The following is a 24,357-nucleotide window of genomic DNA, read 5'->3' on the forward strand; positions in this document are numbered from 1 at the left end:
TTATGACCTCTGAGATTGCTGTTATCAGCCAAGAACAAGATGTTACAGTAATGATAGCTATTTCTGTAAAAATGTTAACTAAATATTCAGTAGGGATCAAAAAAGGAAACACTTAAGAATTATTAGGAAAAGAATACAAGACCAAATTTAGAAGCATTCTTATGCTGCTGTGTCAGTTGTTGCTCATGCTATGTGTGTGCAATTCCAGTCTCTTAATCTCTTAAGAAAAATACAGTTGCATTCAAGAAGGTTTAGGAGACAACAAAAATTAATCAGATGACTGAATTAACTCCTAAACTGGGGTCAGTTACACAGGCTGGCCATTATCAGTTTGGGAGCAGGACATAATAAAGGTTTATAAAAGCTAGTATGGAGTGAAGTAAGAAAATAGGTTTGTCAGTGTTTAATCTGAAACAAGAGCAAAGAGATCAAATATCTCTGTCAGATGCTGGATGAAAAGAAAATGAGCTGGTGCAGTTCATGTTCAAGCTGAAGAACCTCTTGCCACAGGAGGTTGTGGGTACTAGAAGTTCACATTAATGCAAGGAAAGACAGATAATTTTGTGAAAAAGAAATCTGATGAGGTTTCCTAAATTGACAGACATTGCTTCTGGGTCAGCTACAAATTGATACATGCTGGAAGAGTATTCAGGGAAAGTATGTATGATATGGTGAATGATCTCCAATGAATGTTCAGAGCAAATTACTTTAAAATGTGTGCTGCCACTGACCTTTGTATTAATTATGACTCCTGGTAAAAAAGCAGCAAAACCACAAAAGTTGTCATAAGTCCATCATTGCTCATTTTTTTAAAACTCCAAGACAAAATTTATTGATGTGCATCTTCTTTTATATTTGGTTCCCTTTACTTAAAATATACCAGAAAACTTTAAGAGTTGTGAATTTTCCCTACCAAAAGTTTGCTTTCTTATTAAATCTGAACCAAAGAAGCATATGGGTTTTGTTAATTAAATAGTCCCAAAGAGTTAAAATTGGCAGTAGATCTTAGCAAGAATATTGCATGTTCTGGAAGCAGGATTTACATGCATGTAACAGTTCATAATGATGTTTTGCATTGCTTTCCTTTCAACAGAAAATTCATTGCTTCGCTATATGAGCAATGAGAAAATAGGTCAAGAAGACTACATGTTCCAAAGGAATAGCAAAAAGGATACTGGGAAAAAGTCCAAAAAGAAGGGAGATAAGAGTAGTAGTCCAAGTCATTACTCGCTGTTGCCTAGTTTACAAATGGAGTCATTGAGACAAGAAGTTATGGGCACACCTGGACCAGAAACTGCTTTGTACCATGTGAGTAAAAATAACATTAGCAAAAGTCATTGCTTTGTGCTTGTGGTAAGAGAAGTCTTGGTTTAATAGTGTTCAAGCCTTCTCTGGACTGCTGCTGTTGCACTGATTTATATTCTTCAGACAATAACTTGGTCTTAAAGAAATATTTTAGAATTCTTGATTTTGCTGTTAAGATGAAGGATGGAAAGCATTATTTTATTTCCTGTATTAGAAAATGGCACTTTTGAAATGCAGTGTGCTGTCTCTGCCTTGACTGACTTGTTGCTGATGGAAAGGGAAACAGCAGCAATTTCCTGTCTGTCTAGATACCTTCTTCCCAGCATTTCCATCCCTACAATATGCTAAGTGTTGTCAGACAACCCCTTTACTACAGGTACTTGGAAGGCCTGATAATGGCAGGAAAACTTGTGGCAGGTGTTTGTTTTCCTTTGAGGTAAGAGGAGCTCTAATGCATGTAACTGTTTTTAACATACAGGCCTCAGGAATGCAGGTATAAATGTGAATGTGGCACTTCTGCTGAATAGGATGCAGAAGGAATATTGCAGTAACTTGCTCATTTTTAAGTGTGTCCAGAAATGGAGTTAGAACATCACAACATGATAAGACATTCACCCCACAGCACTTTCCACATATCGAGAGAATACTCATCTCTCAGTGACATTTGTTTCTCAGTATATGCTAAATTCTTGACACTATGCAGTAACAAAATCTTTTATTTTAAGGTACCATCTCTTTATTTTCTTTGGTTCTCTCTATCACATAGTAAGTCTTGTTTCCAAATTTTGTACAAAAATAAATTATGTACACAGAAACTGGCGGATTCTCAAAGCTCTGGTTTGGAAGTTAATGAGCAACAGCAAGCGTAGAATTGACAACAAGCATTTTTCATTTACTTTGAATATCCATCCACAAAACACTTGAAATGTTACCATCCCAAATTCCACCAGTATAGGCTAATCCTTCTTATGCATCATTTCCATTAAAGGATCTCTCTCTGTAATGTCATTAAATCTTCAGCATCTCTTTGAAAGTTTAGCTGGAGCTTATTCCTTTATAAAAATGAATAAAGGTTATCCATTCTTTAGAATACAAATCAGTATTGATCTGCTAACTGGCTATGGAGCAAAATGCTTGAAGTAAACAGAAAAAGGAATCTTGGACTATTGATTTGTCCAAGAAATGGAAAATGGAAAGGAGCCCTTCACAAAGCATTTACAGTGTTCTGCAGCTGAATATTGCTGATGCTGCCTCTGGAAGCTGGCTGCTATCACACAGTTCCAGAGTTTCTATTTAGTGGTAATGACACCCAAGTATTCTGGTGCAAACATCTTTTGCCACATAGCAGTCAAAGGTTTTGTAATAAATTGGTCAGAACTTTTCTTCCAATCTTAAATAAACTGTGCAGTGAGCAGATAAAGAATGGGGGACTACAGATAATAGACAAGGAACTTGTATCTGTTTGCAGTAAAATTTTATTAAGCTATAATAACAAATCAGACAATGAAAACATACTTTATGCTCAAATTGCATCTTAAAGATCACTAAAATAGTGGCTGTCCTATTACAATTTTCTTTTTACAATCAGCAGCTACCTAGTTTTTCCCAAAGATTTCAGATTATTTGTAAATGGAAGCCTCTGGATACGCATGAGGTGAGTGTAAAAGAACTGTCCTGATAGTAGTGAAAGAGCTGGAGGTTTTTGTTTGGTTTGGTCTGGGTTTTTTCAGAAGTCAATGTTTTCATCATGCTAGAATATCAGGGGAAGAGAGAATACTGTGACCCTGTACTGTGTATACCACAAGCCAGTAGATTTTCCTAAAGTAAAGAGCAGCCTCTACCACGTGGCTTTAGTTAAATTTGAACCTGTAGTGCCTCAATTGTTTGCATAAGTGCTAAAGAACACTCCACCAGGCTTTTGAAGTAGCTCCAATTCCTCATTGCTCTTGTTGTTAAGAGTGTTCATCTGTTAGCCTTTGTTTACCTGGCTTCTATGTCCAACCATAGTTTTAGAAGGACCATTATCCTCTGGATTTAAATATCTTTTGTTACCAAATTTATCCCTCAATATAGGATTTTACAGGTTATAATCAAATAATTTTGTAGACTCCTCTTGCTTGCAAGAGTTATAATGAGCTTCTTAGGTTTTTCTTCAAAGATTGTGTTTTCGTATCCTTTCCTCCTCAAAATTCTTTCAAACCTTCATATCTAATCTTAAACTATCTTAAGCATCCTTCCTAAAGTGTATATGCCAGCACAGCACATAAATTTCCAGGAGCTGCATGGAAAGGTTACATAACCATTCCTGTTCACTGCTTCTCTATTTAAATGATTAAAGGACTGATTACTTGATTTTAAGCATAGCCGTGGAATGAGAGTATGTTTGTTACTTGGTTTTAGTTTTATTTTTTTCTGTAATGATATTATTTCAAATCACTTATCTGCAAGATGGATATTCCCAATCTAAAAGCTTTTATCTTGCATTCTTTGTTCTTAAATACAGTAATATTGTATATGGTTGGTCATGCTGAAACATGTAACTTCTTGGGTATGCTTACTGAATAATCCATGTCTCTGAAGCAACCCTAAGTATGAAATATGTGAGATTAAGGACTCTGGACCCTCGAACTGGGCCCCATAATTCTCAAGTCCATAACAAAGGAATATTGAAGCTCCAGGAATTTGGGGTCTAGTGTGGGGTTTCCTTGATCTGAAATTATATTTTTAATGTGCTTATTCTGTGAAATAGAAAGCATGCACGTTTAATTTCTTCTTTTTTTCCTTCTATCTTCTTTTCCCTTTTACTGAATTCCCTGGAGTAAAAGCCATGCTGCTCACTCAGCAGTCAGGTTTTGTGTTATTCACTGGTCTTTGGTTCTGTCTTACCTTTATTCAATGATGTTTTCATTATTTTTTGACTCCATTGATATAAATATTAAATAAGTTTGGACTAAAATGCATTCCACTAGTTAATGATGAATTGCCTTTATAATTCCAGGCCTCTTTCCTTTTGGATTTTGCAGCCATTGACGTGAGCAGGTTGATTACCTTTTTACTGTGAAGCTTTTCTGCAGAAAAGCAGCTTTTACAATTATGCTGACTTCAGCTCCTTCTGCTGCTTTTATGTATGGCTCTACATAAAAGAAAAATCTTTGATCAAAAAACTAAACTGTTGAATTAAATTACCACAGCAGAAATGGTATTATTTTTTGTGCTGTAAACAAAGTGAATGGTGTTAAAAAAATTACCATGGTAATGTAGAAGTGCCTGGTTGTTATTTGCTAAAAGCTGTTCTGTAAAATGCCAGCAGATTCAAATTGTTATATTCTAAAGTGATCACAAGATTGTGGCAGTCTAGCACTTTTCTGACTGTCAGGATACTAAACTTGTATACAATCACTGATCTCAAAAGTTCTGTTTGTGTTACTGACCTGCCATTGCAATCAAAACCGTCTGGTTAAGAGCACATTTCAGTTGCAGCCTTGAAAAGTGAACAGGGTTTGCTTGTGTCCACTGAACATAACCAGTGTGATAGCTGATACCATGGCAAAGCAAAAACTAATTTGTGTTCTGTCTGTGAACTAAACATCTCTTGTATCCTCTTCTGGTATATCTGAATCCTCATATATAAATTTTCTGCACTGCTTTGTTGTTTTTTTTTTTTATTTTCCATTCTAGAAATTGTTTTAGATGTTATGTTTATTTCTAGACAAGTTGTTGTTCTTGCATTCTATTTTTCTTCCTCAGTATTGTAAAAGAAACCAACACAGAGTGTTAATGTTTTTATTAAGCTGAGGCAAACTGAGCTGTTGCTAATCTGATGTGCAAGCAGGTGTTCAATGTGATCTATTTCTGTAGGTAGAGAACAGCACATTTTGTCTTGAACTTTTGGGGCACAAGAGATGAAAACTCTGACATATTGTTGTAGTTTCTCAAGTTCATTCTTTTTTTTGTAAAGGAATTTTCTTGGTGTGTTGTGCTTTGTTTTTACTGAAGGAAAATAATGTGGTTATTTAGGAGGGAGATAGAGTCGTGGGTCAAAAGAAGTTCAATGTCAGGTTAATAATAATTTGCTGCTAACTGGATCAATACAACTTTCCCTTAGCCTAGAAGCAGCATTGCAATGTGAGAAAAGCTTACAGGCTCTTGTTTGTGGTAGTAAGTGAGATTGCTTGTTCTTGCATAACTCCCTGCTGTATACAATAGGCTGTAACCTACACAGATAAACTTATATTATTGACTTTCTTTCTTCTCCCTCCCTGCCTCCCATTATCCCTCTGCCTTTTCCAGTGTATGTATGCTCACTAGTTCATGTGTTCTTACCAATACGTAGTGACTCCCTTGTTGTAGGAAAAGTGACAGAAAAATAACAGCTTCTCACTATGCTGTGATAACCAGAATGTTTTAAATTGTTTAATTAATAGAGTTTTCTTAGGCATTTTATTTGCATTTGAAAATAAGGTAAGTTTAGTAGCAAAATGTGCCACTTAAACTTCATACATCTGAAACAGGTCACTCAGTAATAGGTTGAGGAGATAAATCAAAGTTTTGTCCTATTGGAGTTTTGCTGAATTTACATATGTAGATATGTACACATGTACTTTAATGTTCCAGTTCTAGTTTTAATAAGGGAGAAATAAAATAAAAGCTATCAGCTGGAGTAGCTGTGCTGTAAATTGAATTAAGTTGATCCAACTTTAGTAAACTTCTTTTTTTTTCCTCTTTAGCAGTATATAACCATCCATGTGGTCGAAATGCAGCCTGATGACCTTTAATCACATAATAACAGCAATACTTGCTGCAGTGAGCACCCATGGAGAGCCAGGCTCTCTCCTTTCTACTCAGCCAGTGAGGCAGCAAGGACCAGGGCTGTGAGCAGGGCTCAGTTTGGGCTGTTCCTCCCTCCAGTGCTCCCAGCTGAGCTGGTACAGCCACCTCCTTGGGTTTTCTGAGCTCAGCAGGTGGGGCAGCATCAGACTGGCCAGGCAAGGGTCGGCTGCCTGCAACAGTGATCTTGTTGAGAGTACTTCAAGTGAAGAGGATTTGTTTATGGACCTATTGCAAAAGTCAGGTTTTAGCTAATAATATAAATTGGAAAATTATTACTGATTTAATTACTTAAATCATGCGTATTTCCAGGTGTTTCATCCTACAGACCCTTCCAGAAAAAATACAGGAAAATGCTTTTTAAAAGTTGAATTCAGAATGTCTCTCTACTTAAGTGGTTCATTTTGCCTCCTCTTGTTCTTCGGCAGAAGGACTGAAAGCAAGTAAAAAGTGAAAATACTTAAACCACATAGTTTTTGATGAAAATTCTTGAATCAAATGTGCATGTATTTATAAAACCTTTAATCGTAGCACCCAATAACTAGCATTTTTAAAAGTGCAGAACATGTGTATATAGTTTCCTAATAAACTTATGTTCATTAGGAAAGCTACCTGTCAACCTATCGCAAAAATCTTCTTTATAAAAATGGCATCCAAAAAACATTAAATAGTGCAGAATGATTTACTAGAAAAACAGCCCTAACAAAACTACCCCAATGAAAAACTAGCAGTTTTCCATAATTGTAAATATCACAGTATTTAAAGGATTTCTGTTCAGTTAATTTTTTTGTTATGGATATTTGTAAATAAAAAAAAAAATTGTAGAGAAAACATTAAAAATCAGTTGCACAGATTTTAGGTAGGTGGCTGAAATTTTGAATGTCATTGTACCATTACAACAGATGGAGTTGGTTTTTTCTTTAAAATTTTCGTCTTAAAAAATGTCTGGAGTCCAGCTATGGCAGTATTTAAATAAAAAGGCTCCCTATTTCTATTTCTCCTCCCTGTTTTCACAGTAGTCTATAGACTCTATACATGCAATTGTTATAGAATAAAAATCTAGCAGTTGGTATCAAAGTTCAGTTTAACCTAAGTGCATAGTAAAAAATATTTTCCAATAGAATCCCCATAAATTTTGTTAATATTTGAATTAGTGTTACTTCTTTGCTGTGGTCTTTCATCTCCATTTAAATATATGTATTAAAATAATACTGAAACTTGGAGATGGATTACAGACTTAAGAGGTTTAATTATCTGCAAAGGAAATCTTAAATTCTCTTTTGAAATTTTAAGAATTATTTAATGTAAAAAAATTATAGTTGTGTTCCAGTTAAAAACTATTTGCATTTTATATTCCCAGCTAAGAAAGTGTACTGGATTTCAAGTAACTGTCTAGAAATTAAATAAACATAACAAACAGTTTTAGAAATAGTTGTGAAAAATTTCAGTCTCTAATTACCCCAGTAAGAAATTGTTTCATAAATAATTTCTTCACTGCTTTGTTGCAAGTTAGCCCATTACAGTCAAAATAGAATTGTGCATGCTCTAGCTTCTACTGTAAAGGTACAAAACCACAAATCTTTACCAAAAGTAGCACATATGCTGTTAAAATTTCACAAGTGGAAAAGCTGTAATTTCTCATGATGTCTAGACTTTTCCAAGACAGCTGTCTCAGTCTGGACTGGGAGGAGGCTCCTGGACACCTCAGTAGGAAAGTCCAAGACTCTGAGCTGCTGTGGTGCCTGAGTTTCTCCTCAAGTACTTCATGAAGCTCCAGCAGAGTCTGGCTGGTAAAAGCTAAGCACCTGGATGTCCTCTCTGGAGGTGACTGGAGCATTTAAAACATTTACATCTTTTTTCTCTAGGTTACACTGGTCACATCTCATTGAGATTTTGTAGCCTTAGGGTATTGTTTGTCTTGCTCTAGGACTTAAACTCCTTGCTCCCTTTTCCATCAGTGAGCATGTAATGAGGAAATAAGGCTGTGATGGTGACTAGGTCCACATGTGTGGAAATGGAAGGAACTCACTGCATTGCAGTAGAAACTGAGCTGAAAAGGCTTATGAAGTTATAGAATAATCTGATTTGAAGTTATTTCAAAAGCCTCAAAGTCTATTCAGAGGCAAAAGTGCTAGTAAAATGTTTCATATAATGCAATGCAGAGAAGCAAATGCAGTTGTGCTATGAAGGCATTATGAACTTCCATCCATTTCCCTTAGCCTAATCTATGGCTCAGGTATAGACAGCCCTTTGCTCTGAGAGACATTTAGAAAGAGCAAAACTGAAAAAAAATAAGGGAAAAGTAGGATAAGGAAAAGAAACATAATAGGAAATTTTTATCTATTACCTTCATGAGGCAATTGGTAACAACATCATGTCCCACAGCCACATTGGCCATGGGCAGCTTTGAATGCCTACACATGTGGGGTTTCTTTCAGTTGGATACTTGTGGGTTTGTGTATTTGATTCAGACAGGAGAGCAGCATGTCTCACTCACATTCTAAAAGTTGGAATAGTAGTTCCAGGACTTGGCCAACTTCTATACCCCAAAAGAAACTATCTAAACAATACAGTATGTATTGTTTTATTTTAATGCAGCACTTCACAAATGTAACAGACACAAAGTAAGTGATAAAAATAGTATTCATGTTAAAATCTGTGTAGAAACTTCATCTAGGTCATAAGTGACCTGCATTGCATATAAAACAAACAATACAGTAAAACAGTTAACCAATAAGCAAAATTTGCTTTTCTTGTGACAGTTGGAAAATGATTGGCATAGCCATAAAATTGTTGTGGTAAAAGGTAATTTTTGCTATTCCATCTGAGTTTGGTAAAAATTTGGTTCAAAATAAATCTACATTTCTGAGAGAAAAAGCAAGAGAAACAGCATATAAATTCCTTGCTAATGGAAGATGGCTTTATATTATGTTTAGACTAGTGCAATCAACAGAGAGAAATAGAGAGGCCTCTGGGTCTAGTCCTCTGCCATTACAGTTAATCTCTTTCACTTAATCCTATTCAGATCTGTACTAAATTCCACATTCAAATAGGGTATGAATTGCTGTTACTAGTGATGGGACCTGTAAATGGTGAAAAACTTGATGAATGGGTAGCCAGTTGTCATAATTCCAAGTAAAATGTTGGACAGAGGGGAGGAAAGATGCCAGCAAGAGCAAGGCATCTAATGAATTTGCTACAGAAAAACAAAACCCAGATGCCTCAGAAACCAGCATAAACTGCATAGGATAGGATAATTCAGTCTGGGAGCAGCCTCAAGAGGTTCTGTGCCCTGGTCTTTGGCTCAAAGCAGGGCAAGCTCTGAGGTCAGACAAGGCTTCTCAGGATTTTGCCCAGCTGGCTGTTGAACACCTCCTGAGATGGAGACTGAATAAACTCTTGGCCAACCTGAAGCACTGCCTGTCTGCCCCATGGCAGGAAAGTTGGAGATGAACAGCAAAACAGGTGTTTTGGCAATAGCTGAGAGGATAGCAGCTTGCTCAGATTTAAGGGATAGTTCCTGTTGTTTCACTACTGCTTAGCTAAAATCATCTCAGGAATGTGCTTCAGTAATCTCACATCTGTTTTCCCCATCCTAGACTCTCAGTCCTTTGAACTCAAGACTGAAGAGAGTAGATGTGCATATTCAGCTTTTATATTGAGTTCTGTTTAAGCATATATTTTTGAGACTAAGTAATACTTAGCCTCCTTGGGAGGGAGTGCTTAGTTCTTTTAATTATATGGAATGATATCTGCATTGTTCTTGAGCTATATTATTCTTGTCACAGATTAGAGAATATTTTCACATCTGCATTGTTTGACTTTGAAAGAAATAGTTAATACCATTAATTTGCTCTTACTGGGGAGCTGGTTGCCCAAATGAAGTTTGAAGGTATTGAATATGGGAGATTTTACATCTAATTCTATATACTCTCTGATTATTACTAAAATCCAGAGTTAATTATTGCTGCAAAGCAAAATCCTCTAGAGATGAGGTAAGATTGGTTTATGGGCCATCATGAAGCACAGTGGGAGTCTTTTGTTGAAAATTTTTGTTTAAACTTTCTCTATTATCTTTTGCATTGTGACCATGAGAGGGAAAAATGGTCTGTCATAATTTCTTTCCATGGCAGAGCTGGGGAATTCTTTAAAAATGAGAGAGTTACTGTAAAGGTCATCTAATCCAGCTCTGCCAGTCTAGGTTTATTCCTTACTGCATAGAATATAGTGGTCTGAAAATGTAATTTTATATGATCTAGAGGTGGAGATCTATACACTAATAAATCTCTCAGCTTAGAACATTTCCTAATTTCCTTTCACATCCCCATTTTGGTTTTTTTTTCTTACCTATTTCACAGAATCATTCCTGATTTTATCCTGCTTTTATTACCTGATAGAGGACCATTGCTTTTCTAGATATTAGCATTGTTTGTACATGAGTAAGCTACATTACCTGTAGCTGGTACAATAACAGTAGCAGTTTTATTTTTTATTAATGTAGAATAAGTGATTTAGTCCCTTGGTTATTCCCCTTTGATAAGGAAGAGATGAAGTGCAGCACATTGTAGCAGAGAAGTTTATGTCAAGTATTGCACAGAGGAAACTCAGCATGAGTTACCACTGCAGTATGCTGGGGATTGTCACATCCAGGAGAACTTTGATCCAGGGCCTGACTTCTCTACTGGCTCTTCTCTGTTCTCCTTTCTGCACAAGGGAAAGGGAGATACCAGGACTCTGAATACATTTAACCTAGGCTGGCATGTGTCATGAAATTTGGCATTCTAAAAATCTTGTACTGAGTGGTGGAAATGTTGTTTGAATTAATGGAGTACCTGTGCCTGTTTCAAAGTGCCATTTAATCAAAATGCTTTGACAAAGAGCTCCATTGTTTCTGAAAGAGGGATTTTTTCCAAGTAGTGGTTTTGACTCCACAGGAGTCTGTGCCCCATTCCTCTGCCCCACTTACACAATGGTGCCCCTTGAGCCTGCTGCTAACACACAATATGGGAGATTGTATGGCTCCACCTGGGTGGAAAATGGCTCTTTGCAGCACTGCAGCTCCTGAACTGAAGCTGTTTTATTGGGTGTTCCTGTTTTACTGGAGAGAAGTGCTTGTTGCTTAGCGCCTGATCCCTGAGTCAGCCAATCCATCTCTGCTATTGTGCTGTGGAGGAAAAAGCAACCTGGTATTTTTCATAAAGCAATAACTGCTTTTTGTCCACTTCTCAAGTATATCCCTTTGCTTTCAGATAAACCCAAGTAGATAGCATTCCAACAGTACAGAATTCTGGCTTTAGAGTGATGTGTAAAACTTCTTGTAAGCTGGCTTGTACCCATAAAATCATCATGGCCAGCTCAGAATTAAAAAGACCTAATGTTATCTTTCCCCACCTTCTGCAAAGGTCTGCTTCATCTTATGCTTAGAGGAAATTTTACTGAATTCCAGCAAGTAATGAGACTTTTATCCTGCAATGAACTGTTCTTTTTCTGCCTTAATTCATAAGGCAGTGGAAGTGTTTGGAATGAATTTTAACAGAATGTATAATTCTTCATGTACAGAAAATCTTTCCTTCTTTTCCCCCTGAAAATTTACCCTTTATTGAAAGCCAGAAGGAGTTTTCTGTTTCTTTCCCCAGAGCACATTATGTCCAAGTGCTAACGGAGAATAACTTGCAATAGTGTATCTTCCTTAAAGCAGAAATCTGTTTTCTCAGACCACCTACATCCTCTGCACTTTCTTCTGTCACACAGACAGAGTATGAAAGAGATCATGCTGAGGGGCACAGACAGAAGTGTTGCTCCCTCCTGCAGAAGGAGGTGTTTGTGCTCGTCACCATAAGCAAGCACCAATGTGTTATAAGGAGGCATGGGACTTTTATTCTGGGCTAATGATTTTTCCTCTGCAAAGACCACGGGCTTCGTGGAAGATGTTGTTAATGCCCCAGGGGTGACTTCTGTTTTAGAGCAGTTTGTTTTCCTCTGAAAAGGTCCAAGATTGGCTCCCTGTTGTGCCACAGACCACCTCTGGAATCCAATAATAAATAGATCAAGAATAAGTTTCTTAAATCTGTTTGGATTGTCTTGCTGTTGTAATGTTTAGATAAGCATACAAGGAAAACCTACCTTCCCTGTAAATAACACAGAAATTTTCTGAGCAAACCAAGATTTTTTCCTACAGGAAATTGCAAAGTTTGGTAGCTACTGGAGGGGCATAGCAGCAGGGCACAAGGATCCACAAGACCTTTGGGGTGACTTGTCTCAGACACACTGTGAAGGGACAGAAGGCAGTGGACGAAAGTTGAAATACAGGAAATTCCATATAAACATAAGAAAAAGATACTTTTACTGTAAAGATAGTTTAGCTGGAGCAGGTTGCTCATGGAGTTTGTGGAGTCTCCATCTTGGAGATACTAAATCACAACTGGCCACAGCCCTGAACAACCTTCTCTGCTGGAGTCTGCTTTGAGAAACAAGGCTGGATAAAATTATCTCCAGAGGTGATTTCCTGCCTCCGTTGTTTTGTGTTTTTTCTGACTGGTCCATTCTCCACAGTAAGAGGTTGAACTGGGAACTGATGGGGAGAAATCCAAATAAAGGGTTAAATACTGTTCTGTGACAGGCGATAGTTTAGTGTCTATTTTCCTTCTTAAATGGATGTACTTGAAACACACAGTGCTGGAGCAACTGATGCATCTTGGACTTTTGCCATTAAAGTATACATACAGTTTTTGAAATCCTCCCTTTCCCTCCTTGATATCTTACCGTCAATAAAAAGGAGTGTGGGAGGTACCAAAATCGCATGTTTCAAAGTAGATGTAAAGCAGAAGAATGATCACAGAATAAATTATCCTAATGAGCAGCACTTGTCTGGTTTAACTGTTTATTCTCATTTGCTTCAGACAACTGTGACACTGCTGCAGTCAGCCAAAAAGACTGGGGGAATATGAGAACTCTCATTTAAAGTCAATGTTGTCCAGGAGTTTTACTGCTTTGGTGTTTCAGTTAAAGAGTCCTGTGGCTTAATGGCTAAGAAGGAAAGTCTTTCCCTGGTGATGGAAAGCAGCACCACTGTATATCATTTTTCTAAACAGCCTGAAGATTTAAAAAATCATTTTATTTTTGCATTCATTATGCTAACAACTTTGCACAAAATATTTGCACTATCTTCCACAACTGGTGAGTTGTATCCAGCTACTGTAATATCTGCCACAGAGCTGCCCCCTGCCAAATGATAACAAAACATGTAGAAATGGGAGAATGAATAAGAATCCCTGAGCAGAAAAGCTGTGCTTGCTGTCACATTTCAGACAATCATAGTTTTGCCCTTAGCTAGCCTATTCTTGCATAAGCAGACACAGGAGCAGTTGTATGAAAAGAATGGACATCTTTGATGTTATCAACCCTTGTAGACTATGTGATAGGGAGACCATCCTGCACAGCTCATATAGACATTGTTCACCTCAGAGGTATAAAAAAAAGTTGGCAGCTTCAAGATCTCAGCCTACATTTTTTATGCAGTAAAAAACTCTTTAAGCACATACATACTGTTCCTTTCTCCTTGTGGTCATTAACAAAATGCAAGAATGAATGTCTCTTGCTGATTGGCAGGAGGCTTGAAACTTTGTAATCTGACAGTGGTCTTCCCTCATCGTATCTTTGTAACAGTCCTTGAAAATTTTATTTTCCACAAAAATCCATTAAAATAATTAGTACTGTCTGCTGTAGGCTCTTAGTGGAGACTAAACAACCTGGTAAACAGAAAAGATTTTGGCAAAATCCTGTGTTGTGAGTACCCTTAAGCATGAGATGCTAATACTGATCTAAAGTGTGGTGTTGTATCTAAATAGGTTTGCATTTCCCCTCTTTTCAGTCTTCTTTTAGCTCTGAAATTTTGGATCTCAACACACCAAATGCAAAGAAATGTGTATGTGGTATATCAAAGCAGTGAAAATAGAACATTTCCAATTTTCTCAAAGCATTGAGAACGATCTCTCAAAGTGTGAGATCAATGATATGATTGGCAGAACCAGCTTTCATTTTTTGCCCAGATACTGGCTTTTCCATCTGTAGCAGAAAGTTCCAGTAATCAGATGTGTTACAAGCTACCCTGCTGAAACTAGAGAATGCTATCTTACAGTGACAGAGGGGAAGTGCCTGCCTGTAAACAGTTCCTTAGTGTCTAAACTTGCAGCTTGAGAAAAACTAGACTTGACCCGAGCTCTAAATAAAGCTATAGATATGTGCCGTTTTCCCTTCCAATCAGACTGAGCTCAGATTTGGGTAGAAGGATTGGATATTATTTTTTCCATAACCTGGTTCTCTCTTCCAGCTTTTTTTTAAATGAGTGAATGAAAAATTTCTGAAGAATAGTGGAGAAACAAAAAAGCCCTTGAATGAGAATTTTAGGTGCTGTCCAGTATAGTACTAGTTGCTATGGTCAATCTGTTCCTTCAGAGAATCTTCAGTTTTGGTCTTTTTTTGGTAGACCTACAAATCCTATAACCATGAAGAAGTTTATATAACTATTAGAATATATTTATTTTGTGACATGGATGTAACGTTTTGTTGGTCATACCCATCTAATTTATATTAGATCTTAGAGAAGCTCCAAGGAACAGCTTAACCTCAATTCTTTAGACATCTTCCTCAGACTTTTGAAGTTTGTCAGAATTACTAATGTTCTCAAATTCATCATTTTGATAACCAGTCTGTTTGTTTTCTACTTTTATTTGAGCTATTCAACTGGAATATAAGTTTTCTAACTTTCATCATAACAGTTTTATCAAATATTCTCCTCTTCTGATAGCAGTTTCACTCCAATTTAACATTAGTATTGAAAGATCAGTTTATTAATTTTCCTGTTTGGCATAAAAACAAATAAATTCATTGAAACTTAACTAATTTCACACTTTAATTTTTCCAAATAGAGAGCTATGAAGTTACTACTAATAAGTTAATAAAAAATAAATTTGCAGGCTATTCTGAACATTAATGACTAACTTTCAGCTTTCTGAGCAAATATGGAGCAGTCACAGGACTAAGCAATAATAAATACTTTCTTCCAGGAGAGAAACTGGAATAACTCTGAGAATGAGATAGAAACATGATAGTCTCTTGAAAATGTTGTTACACGTGCAAAGATGCTGATGTGTGATTGCGTGTATGCAGAGTATTGATTAGACCACCTGTACAGGATTATTTTCTTGGTAAGAGCAACTACAGTTACAGGCCAGTGGTGATCTCTTTGGCTGGTATGAGCCTCCACCTGCAAGTTTTCTGCAGTGTAGCTGCATTGCTGTGCTGTAATCCTAAAAGACTTTGCCCTGGGGCAGGTTGCTCTTTACAGGTGTGCAGTCTGCTGGCCTTTTGGAACTCTGTCAATCATTTTGAAGACTGTTACAGTAAATACAACCCACACAGCAAGTCTGGTAATGAACAGTTGCAGGAAGAGTGGGACTGTTATGGCTCCTCCCTGCAGAATTAAATTTCCATTGGCTCTTGGAATTTGCAGATAAGACCTCAGAAAGGCAGGGCTAGAGGCACGCTAGAAAATTTGTAAGAAAAACAAAACAGACAAAAAACAACTAAAAATCCTCACCCAAAAACCCCACAAAAACCAAAACACCAAAGCAGAAACAGAAAAAAACCCTTTAATAAATGATGTTTTATTCCTCTTAAAATACATGTCCTTTGAAGCTGCTATAAGGAAAGGCATGCTTATACATACGTTAAATGTTTCTTTGATATTGTCCTTAGAAATGTACTTGTCCAAGGGCTTCATCTTGATGTATTATTAAATAAAATGAGCTCAAAGATGGCATATCATGGGAGAAAATCATTGTGTCTAAAAAACTCAGTGAGTCTCAGTGTATTCAAAGGAGCTTTGATGTATGTTAAACATCAAGTGACACCTTGCTTTTGGGTAATGGAAAGTTTTTCTAGTTTTATTTTGGATGACTGGAAAGCATATAATTCAGAACATTATTAAACTGTTTCAAATTTTCTTCAGGAGTGCCAATTTCCACTTGTCTTAAGGTACTCATCTGTTTAATCTTTTCAGTGTCTGTCTTGTTTCCATTTTACTCATTATTTTGAGTTAATAATGACGTTCTTTAATATGGAATGCTGCTTTCTATTTCATTTCATGCTTGCTCTCGGAATTAGTAGAAGAGATGGAGTCTTGGAAACTGGGACAAGATGTTTATGAAAGCAGTTACTCAAAGTTCAAGGTGTATCAGAATCAAAACGCAGTGAATGTACATTGAATCAGGCTTTGTGGGCACATGATCAAACAGTATCTTACAGCAAGTTTGCATTAGTACAACTAAATTTCTTGGTATAAATCCATGGTTTTAGGGTTCGTGGAATTTAGAAGTAGTAATTACATTATTTCCATATTTGCCACATCACAGAATTAAGCTGTAAAAGGGGAAACATTATGGTGGCCAGCATTAGGATAGGTTGCTTAAAGAAGCTGTGGAATCTACCTCTTTGGAGGTAGTTTATCTAGGCTAGAGAGATGACCCAGAACAGGATTCAGTGTTGGCTTCAAAGCAATTCTTGCTCTGATCAGGAGGAAGGGCATGACCTTCTGACACCACTGAGAAAACAGCTCTAAGCATTGTCTTACAACTGGTAAGTGGCTGTAGATTGCATTCAGTGAGTTCTGAAAAAAGCAACAAAAGAAAAAGCATCTTTATATTTCATCCTCACTTTGTTGTTATTGTTGTTCTCCAATTACATATTTTATGTAACACATACATTTTCTGAGTTAAAAAAGATGGTGCTCTTTTTTGCAAAGGGTCAACTAACTTGAAGTCTGAAGTCTATGTAAAATATCCTAAAGTGAATCACTTTAGGATATTTTACATAGATATTTTAAAATCACTGAAGTTGAAATAGTTCCCAGGAACTTCTCTCATTTTTAGAATTTGCCCTTAATTATTATTTAATTCAATGAGCTAATTTAGAATAATAGCTGAATTTAATAAAACCTTTCTATTTTGCAATATAACGTAATGTATGGAAAAATGGTTAGACATTTAAATTACATGCTTTCTTCCTGTTAAAAACTGATACTCCTTCATTACCCTTTCTTCCCAAAAACTGACTCAGAAGTTAAGAGGTGTGAACTGAGGTTTGCAGGTTCAATTTACAGACAAAACATCTAAAGAGAAGGCTTTTACTATGTTCTAACCTGCTCTCAGAATCACTTGTGAGAAAATGGAGCAGAGATTTTCCTTTTCTGTTTTGACACTGTGAAAGTAATAGTGCAGAAAAGTCAAACAGCAGAATGAAATTGTCTGAGTTGTGAACTGAAAATTGCTAAAGTTTTGGATTTGTATGTGTGTGTATTTTTTCATCCACTTTGAATTAAGTAAGATCTTCAGAGGGAGTTACTTACACACTTCTGCACAGCCACTCTATTATTCCTGGGTCATTAAGATCTCTTCTAGTCCTTCACAGGTTGAAATATTTTGTGTGATGTAAGTGGGAGGGGTGTTGCTGTCTTGGTTTGTTGAGAGCTGGTGCTGATTTAATTGGTACCAGTAACAGAAGAAAAAGGACAAGAGCCAGGAAATGAGAACGAGAGGGATCCCTTTTTTTCTTCCCAGTGGAGGCCTACTTTGACCCACTGAGGCAGCAATATAGTGGAGTAGGTTTTGTCAGATATGGTCTCCGAGGGATCAGCACATCTAGCAAGTCAGTAAAATTTTTTAATTACACTTAATTATTGTCTTGCTAGTAATTTTTCCCCATGGACATGTTAGTTTTTGCTGCATGAAAATCTCTCAGCTTTGGGCAGGAGATCCCTTTGAAGCTGAGTCTGCTGCATGTGAGCTCTGGGGTGCGGGAAGCAGAGAGGAGAAAATTAGAATAGAGTCATTCAGGTTGGAAAAGAACTCCAAGATCATAGAGTCAAAATTTGACCAAACACTATCACAATCACAATTTCACAAACAATCAATTAAGCCACAGCACTGAGTGCCATGTGCAAAACCAAAGCTGCTCCTTGAATTGAACTTAGTCTTGTAAATTAGGGTGAGGGTTTGTCTTACTACTAGGAACAGGATTTGGAATTGCAGAACTGTCAGTGCTTTTGCTTAGATTTATTTTTACCAAGTAGCACAAAAGTATTGGTTTCTGTATTGATTCCTGGCAAGCTGAAATAGGAAGTTTTAATAGGCAGACACTCTAATGTAGCCTTTTCTTAGTTTTAACACTGATAACATTTGTCTGCCTTTCTAGAAAACTAAAGTTCAAAACAAGTCAAATCACATCTTTAAATTTTGGCTGATTCATTACAGATGTTTTTTTTTTTAGTTCACTGGGGATTGTGCTTATATGAGTCAAAGTTTTAAAACAAATGGTTATAAAATGTGTTAATACTTATTGATCTTATTAATAAGCTAAGATCTTAAATAAAAGAGCAATTTCCATCCTGTCTCGTTGTTAAGGGAGTGGGTTAGTTTGTGGGAGTGGATCAGCTGGAGGGAAATATTTCCACTTAAAAACCTGGTGAAAAAATAAAGTTCTAGTTCAGACTTTTTATTTGGGAGACTTTTTCACAGTTGTGATTAAGCAGAATTTACTGATGTCTTTCAGAATACTAGGCCTGGTTCTGAGAAAATTGTCTGATGGTCTAATGGCCATTGTATGAATACTTCCACACCTGCATTAGGCAGTGTGTTATTTTGCATATTTAGATATAGATGCCAAGAATACTTTATTTAGTGTATACATTAGAAATATGTGAGCTGTGTAGCTTCATTATTGTAGTAAACAGAGATATTCCTTCTTTATTAACAGAACAAGAGGATAGGGAGCATTTTGGGCAGAAACTACAGTTGGTTTGGCAACCTAACTGGTGATCTGTTTTGAGTTGTTTGACAGTGTGCTTTTGATTTACAACCTTATGAACAGGTAAACTAAAATTCCCTTTTTTCTTAGGCCTAGAAGTCTCTTGGCTGATGTTACCTGATATGACTTCATGTAACATTTATTTTAATATAGGTATGTGGTTGAATATAAATATTGTATTTTCACTTCTTCCATTTTTATTTTCTTGTAGACATTTCAGCAATCTTCTCTACAGCAGAAAAGTAAAAAGAAGAACAAAGGTAAAAAATAAATTTGTTTTCATATATGGGTAGGAAGGGAATTGCCAAGATTAATTTTATGGTATTGCAGTATGTGAGGAACTCTAACTTGTTAGCTCCAATAAAATGCTCAGTTCAGTTGATCATGTTGAAAATGTATTAGTCCATTTCTGATGTCTCATAGTTTCCTAATGTTCCTCTACCTTCATGTATCTGCTTTTATCTTTTTTTTTTTTTTGAATACTTAGACTCTAGCCTCTTTGGGGCCAGGGTTGGTTTTTCCAGCTGTGTTCAGGTAATGCCTCACTGCAGCACTTGCTCATTACCTACGCTCTCAGGTAATTTATATCATAGTAAATTTTCCTCCTTTGATTTTGAAGTACAAAGGCCTTAGGAACTGTTTAGTTTCAAAAAGAGCTGCAAAGAGAGGTTTGTGAACAACTGTGAAGTACTTCAATAGTTGTATTTGGTAACCAAGTGGGAAGTACAGGAATTTATATGTTGTGTGTTTTATTCTAATGTGAAATATATTGAAAATTACAAATAAGCATTTTTCTGATTTTTAAATATCTTGCCTTTCTTTTCTCTATAGTGTCTTCTGTCTTCTCTCTCTGTGTTGCCTTTTTTTTTTTTTTAATCTTATCCATAGGATATGAGCTCTGAGATGCTGAACATGGTTTGCTTTGGTTTGCTTTGGCCTTTAAATTATGGTGGTGTGCATAAACTTTGTGGTCAAAATAGAATGCTTGTAATAATTTTTCATGGCAATTTGAGGTTGAAATTTTTAACTAATTTTGTTAAACAGATATATAGCGCTTTCTGACTAGGTATGTTGTTGATTTAGTGGACAAATCAAATGCTTTCACATCACCTCGTTGTCATTTTCAGCTCCGATTCCTGGTAAAAGCAAAAGACGGATCTCATGTAAAGATCTTGGACGAGGGGACTGTGAAGGCTGGCTTTGGAAAAAGAAAGATGCCAAGAGTTATTTCTCCCAAAAATGGAAAAAGTACTGGTTTGTTCTGAAGGACACATCTCTATATTGGTATATCAATGAAGAGGTAAACATCTATACTCATGGTCTCCATGAATACTTTGTGTAGTGCTGTAGTCATGATCTAGTGTGAAAACAATGCTTTCAGTGCTTATATATGGTAATAACTTTATTCACCCAAATAATCGTACCAAAATTAATATTAACTCTCTGCCAAAATGACCATGAAGGTTTTGAGATACCTGTTCCTTCCAATTCACCTTTTTCTGCATGGAGAAAGAACAGTTTTCTGTGTCCTCATGACACCAGTTTAGAATAAATTTATCCTCAAACCCTTGAAAGCAAAAAGGTAATTACTTAATCTAGTCATTCAAGCTTAGTCATGGAAGTGTAAACTTTAATGTTGTGCTGCCTGGTGTTCCTTGTTTATCTCTGCTAGGCAATTAAGGAAGATAGTTCTGTTTTCTCAGTTCTGTTCTCCTGTTGTTTCTTCTTTGTAGCTTTGATATGATTTCAGTGCTCATAAATGCTGAACTTAAAAGCACAGGAGCATCCCAGCTGAATTGTGTACAGCTTTGATTATGCAACATTTTCTGCATTGGTACACATTTATTATATCAGCTTTAGCTGCAAAGCCTTTTGCCAGTGTTACGATACCTTGATTTTTAATCCTATTAGATTTGTTAGTAAATATGTTGAGATAAAACCATTGTTAACATCTGTATGCGCTCTGTCCTGGACTTGTTCTTTTAATCACAGCAAGCATTTGTACATAACTTTTTCAAAGCAATCCCCAACTTCTCCCTGAGTAAACAGAAAGCAAGTTGTTCCATGGCCAGAGCTCTCGAAGCCCATTTTCTCAAATTCATTCCATTTGTGCCTTGAGCCCAGCTTCAGATCAGTTACCCTAACTCCCTCCTCTCCATTCTCCCTCCTTCGGCTACTACAAGGTTTTCATCAGAGCAATAATTGAAGCCTACAAGTGCAGTGAGTGGTCAGCACCAGGTCCGAGGAGCAGCTCTGAGCTGTGCCGTACTTCCCACGTGGAGGGCAGTGCTCTCAGCACCTCCATCTCCTGCCCCATCCCAAGTTTCCCTGAGGTTTTCTGAGTTTAAGTTATTTTTGAGACCTCAGCTCCCTCAGCACAGTGTCTGTCATCGCCAGTAGAGTCAAAGGCTGGTAGGGGGTGCCTCAGTGGCAGGTGGACAGACAAGCAATCACTGTTCTTGCCAAAACTCTTTTTCTCAAGGCAACCACTCAAAAAAGACATAGAAAGATTGTTCTAAACAGTGTCTTTGATTTTAGAATACCTGCTAATGCAGAACCAGTTACAACCCTGTACCTTCCACATAATGACTCCAGCTCCAGTTTTATATGCTGATTTGTGCTTTTACTTATTTTAGGAATGTGTATAATCATATGGACTGCATATGTGGTGTAAATAACCATTTAAACTCAGGAAAATATGTGTATTTCTTCACATACATTTATGTTTTTTCCAGCTTCATTTCTATGATCCTGTATTAATTTTGCATGCAAAGTTATGAGCAGTTAAATAACTGAGTCTGTGTTATTGATGTAATAGTAGCTTAATATAAATAATGCTTTCAAACTGTGAAAAGTCAAGGGAGATTGCACAGCTGATAAAATAAACTCTGTAAAATCTTCAGAGGAGAGGGGAGGAAGGTCAGATGCATTCTGAACGTTGTAGAGAGATAAAAGTAGCTGAAGAGATATCATGCCTCTTAGCTGTGATACATAAAAATGATAAACAACACCCATTTAAATTGCTTTTTTTCTCTGTTTCTTCCACTAGGCTGCATTCCTCCTTACTAATTAGTCCATTTTTCCCAAAAAAATTAACTAATTACAATAACTAATTGACTAAATACATTTGGTCATTTTGTATATTTTCAAATGCTGGTTCAGCTGTGAATGTTTTTCAGAAAACTGGGTATTTAAATTGTATTTTTCACCAAGGGATCTGTCTTGCTATTTCAGCAGAAGTCCCAGTGACTTCTGCTCGCCAGAGCAGAGCAGACATTAGTATTCCTTTTGTAAGAAGTAGGCAAGTAAAAATATTTGTAAGTTTTCAGCGTGCTGGGTTTTTTTCCTTACACTTCAGCTACAGTAATATCTGGAACTGTCTTTGCAGGATGAAAAAGCAGAAGGATTCATCAGTCTACCTGAATTTAAAATCGACAGAGCCAGTGAATGCCGCAAGAAATAGTAAGCATGCTTCAAAATAATGCAATGGTACAATAAATGAAGTGCAAACAAAAGACAAGGTTTTCCTTTAAAACAGGGAGATAATGGACTTTGTTACAATTGTCATGAGGTTGTATCACAGAATAAGCTCATATGAAAAAAGCAATTTTTTTTTTTTCTGTTTGGAGTGCCATCTTGCCCAAAGAAGGCTATTTTTTCACTTCATCATGAACCACAGTGCTTGACTAGACCAAAATTAATTGTGAGCAAGAAGGCTGCTTGGCTGCTTCTGTCCCTTGGTTTTCCTAGTTCTACTTTCCTTTTTTTCCTTTCTGTTTGGGGTTGCTATTTTCTCAAATTTGTTTGTTGAGGATTGGAGAGTCTTTGTGTGCTTTATACTCAATAAACAGCTTTAAGCATAATATAGAGACCATCCTTGCTATTTTCTCAAATTTGTTGAGGATTGGAGAGTCTTTATACTCAATAAACAGCTTTAAGCATAATATAGAGACCATCCAAATAAAAAAGTCCCCAAGTTCATGGCCATGCATCAATATTTAATGTAACTCCAAATTAGTTAGCATCATCTCAAAGTTTGCTGAGACATTACTCAGTCCTGGGGCAGAGTAAAAAAAAGAGGATGGCAGTGATTTGTTGTATTTTGATATATGATCTAAAGGTCTCAAAGAACATTTCTTCTCACCTGTTTATGCTGCTATCCAGATTTGTGCCATTGCACATATCCATTTATTATTTAGATAAATTCAAGCATGTGTAGCAATGTGACAGATGCCTGGTCCCACAGGGATATTTTTAGAGTCATTATTGTTCAAAATTTTTTTGCCTTGCCTTGTAATGGTTTCTACGGTTTTTTAAGCAAGACTGGAATTGCTGAAATTCATCCAAAACATAATTGTCAAATGTAAAATGGTATGATTTGTACAGTTCTGCAGAAAGCACCAACCTTGTATCAGTTGACCTGTATCTCTGTTTAGGATGAGCTCTACACTTCAAGGTGGTCTCAAAGGGCAGAAGATAAAAACTGAGTTTAAAAAAAAAAAAAGATACATTAGCTTGAGCCTGTTGTCCTGCGTCCTTGGGCCACACAGCTAAAGTGCTTCATTGTTTCTTTTTTTGTTGGCACAGCAGCATAAAGTCAACTCATTTTTCAGAATTGCACCCTGCTTAAATTGTTTTGGTTTGGTTTTACTTGATTCAGTGTCTATTGAATAGCAGCACATAAAATGTGGTTATTAAGATTCTTTGCTTGGGTGGCAGATAAGGGAGAAATGCCCTCTAAGAATCCAGATGACAGATGATGTAACAGTTTTAAGAAGTCCGGTTTTAGGTCTCAGTGACTTGATGATGTCTTTCTAAACTGAGCAGATGTCGCTGTACATCTGTTTTGACTTGCATAACACTGTTTGCTGTCATGTGTTAGAGGAATCTGTTTAGTCTCAATGTTATGTTACCTTCTCTAGCAGTAACTTTCCTGCTACCAGTTTCATTTACCTGATTTCTAAAACACAGATATGTGTACATCTGTGTGCACACAGACATGTATACTGAAAATTGCAAGCATGGTAAGCATGAAGAATGTCATTACCATTTTTCTGAGATTCAGTTTATTATAGAGTGAGAATTATTATATTACATTATATATATGTGGATGTCTATATGTATAAAATGTGGTTTTATATATATAAGATCCATTATGTCTCAGAAAAATGGCGATGATGCTCATCATGTATCATGTTTGCAGTTTTCCTTATTTTCTTTGAGACTGTTACATTTTTTGTTGTTAAGAGACACCTTCAGATTATTCTCAAAATGATTCTTTTCTACTGTAAATTATTCATTATTTCAAATGCATTTGCTGGGTCTTCAGGTACTTCACCATAAATCTTTATCCAACATAGTTAA

The 24,357-nt window shown here is 36.5% G+C and overlaps 1 protein-coding gene across 5 annotated transcripts in view; it reads left to right on the top strand.

The window, feature by feature from the left end:
* Window positions 1–24,357, top strand: part of CNKSR2 (connector enhancer of kinase suppressor of Ras 2) — a 205,411-nt gene that overhangs the window by 129,096 nt on the left and 51,958 nt on the right. For all 5 annotated transcript variants that reach the window (XM_041399957.1, XM_041399958.1, XM_041399955.1 and 2 more), the window contains 4 exons: window positions 1,094–1,308; window positions 19,205–19,253; window positions 20,121–20,293; window positions 22,382–22,455. In XM_041399957.1, the coding sequence (XP_041255891.1) occupies window positions 1,094–1,308; window positions 19,205–19,253; window positions 20,121–20,293; window positions 22,382–22,455 (511 nt within the window). The remainder of the gene's footprint in view (window positions 1–1,093; window positions 1,309–19,204; window positions 19,254–20,120; window positions 20,294–22,381; window positions 22,456–24,357) is intronic.

Source organism: Onychostruthus taczanowskii, unplaced genomic scaffold (assembly GCF_017590055.1).
Source record: "Onychostruthus taczanowskii isolate IOZ18803 unplaced genomic scaffold, ASM1759005v1 scaffold17, whole genome shotgun sequence".
Classification (NCBI taxonomy): Eukaryota; Metazoa; Chordata; class Aves; order Passeriformes; family Passeridae; genus Onychostruthus; species Onychostruthus taczanowskii.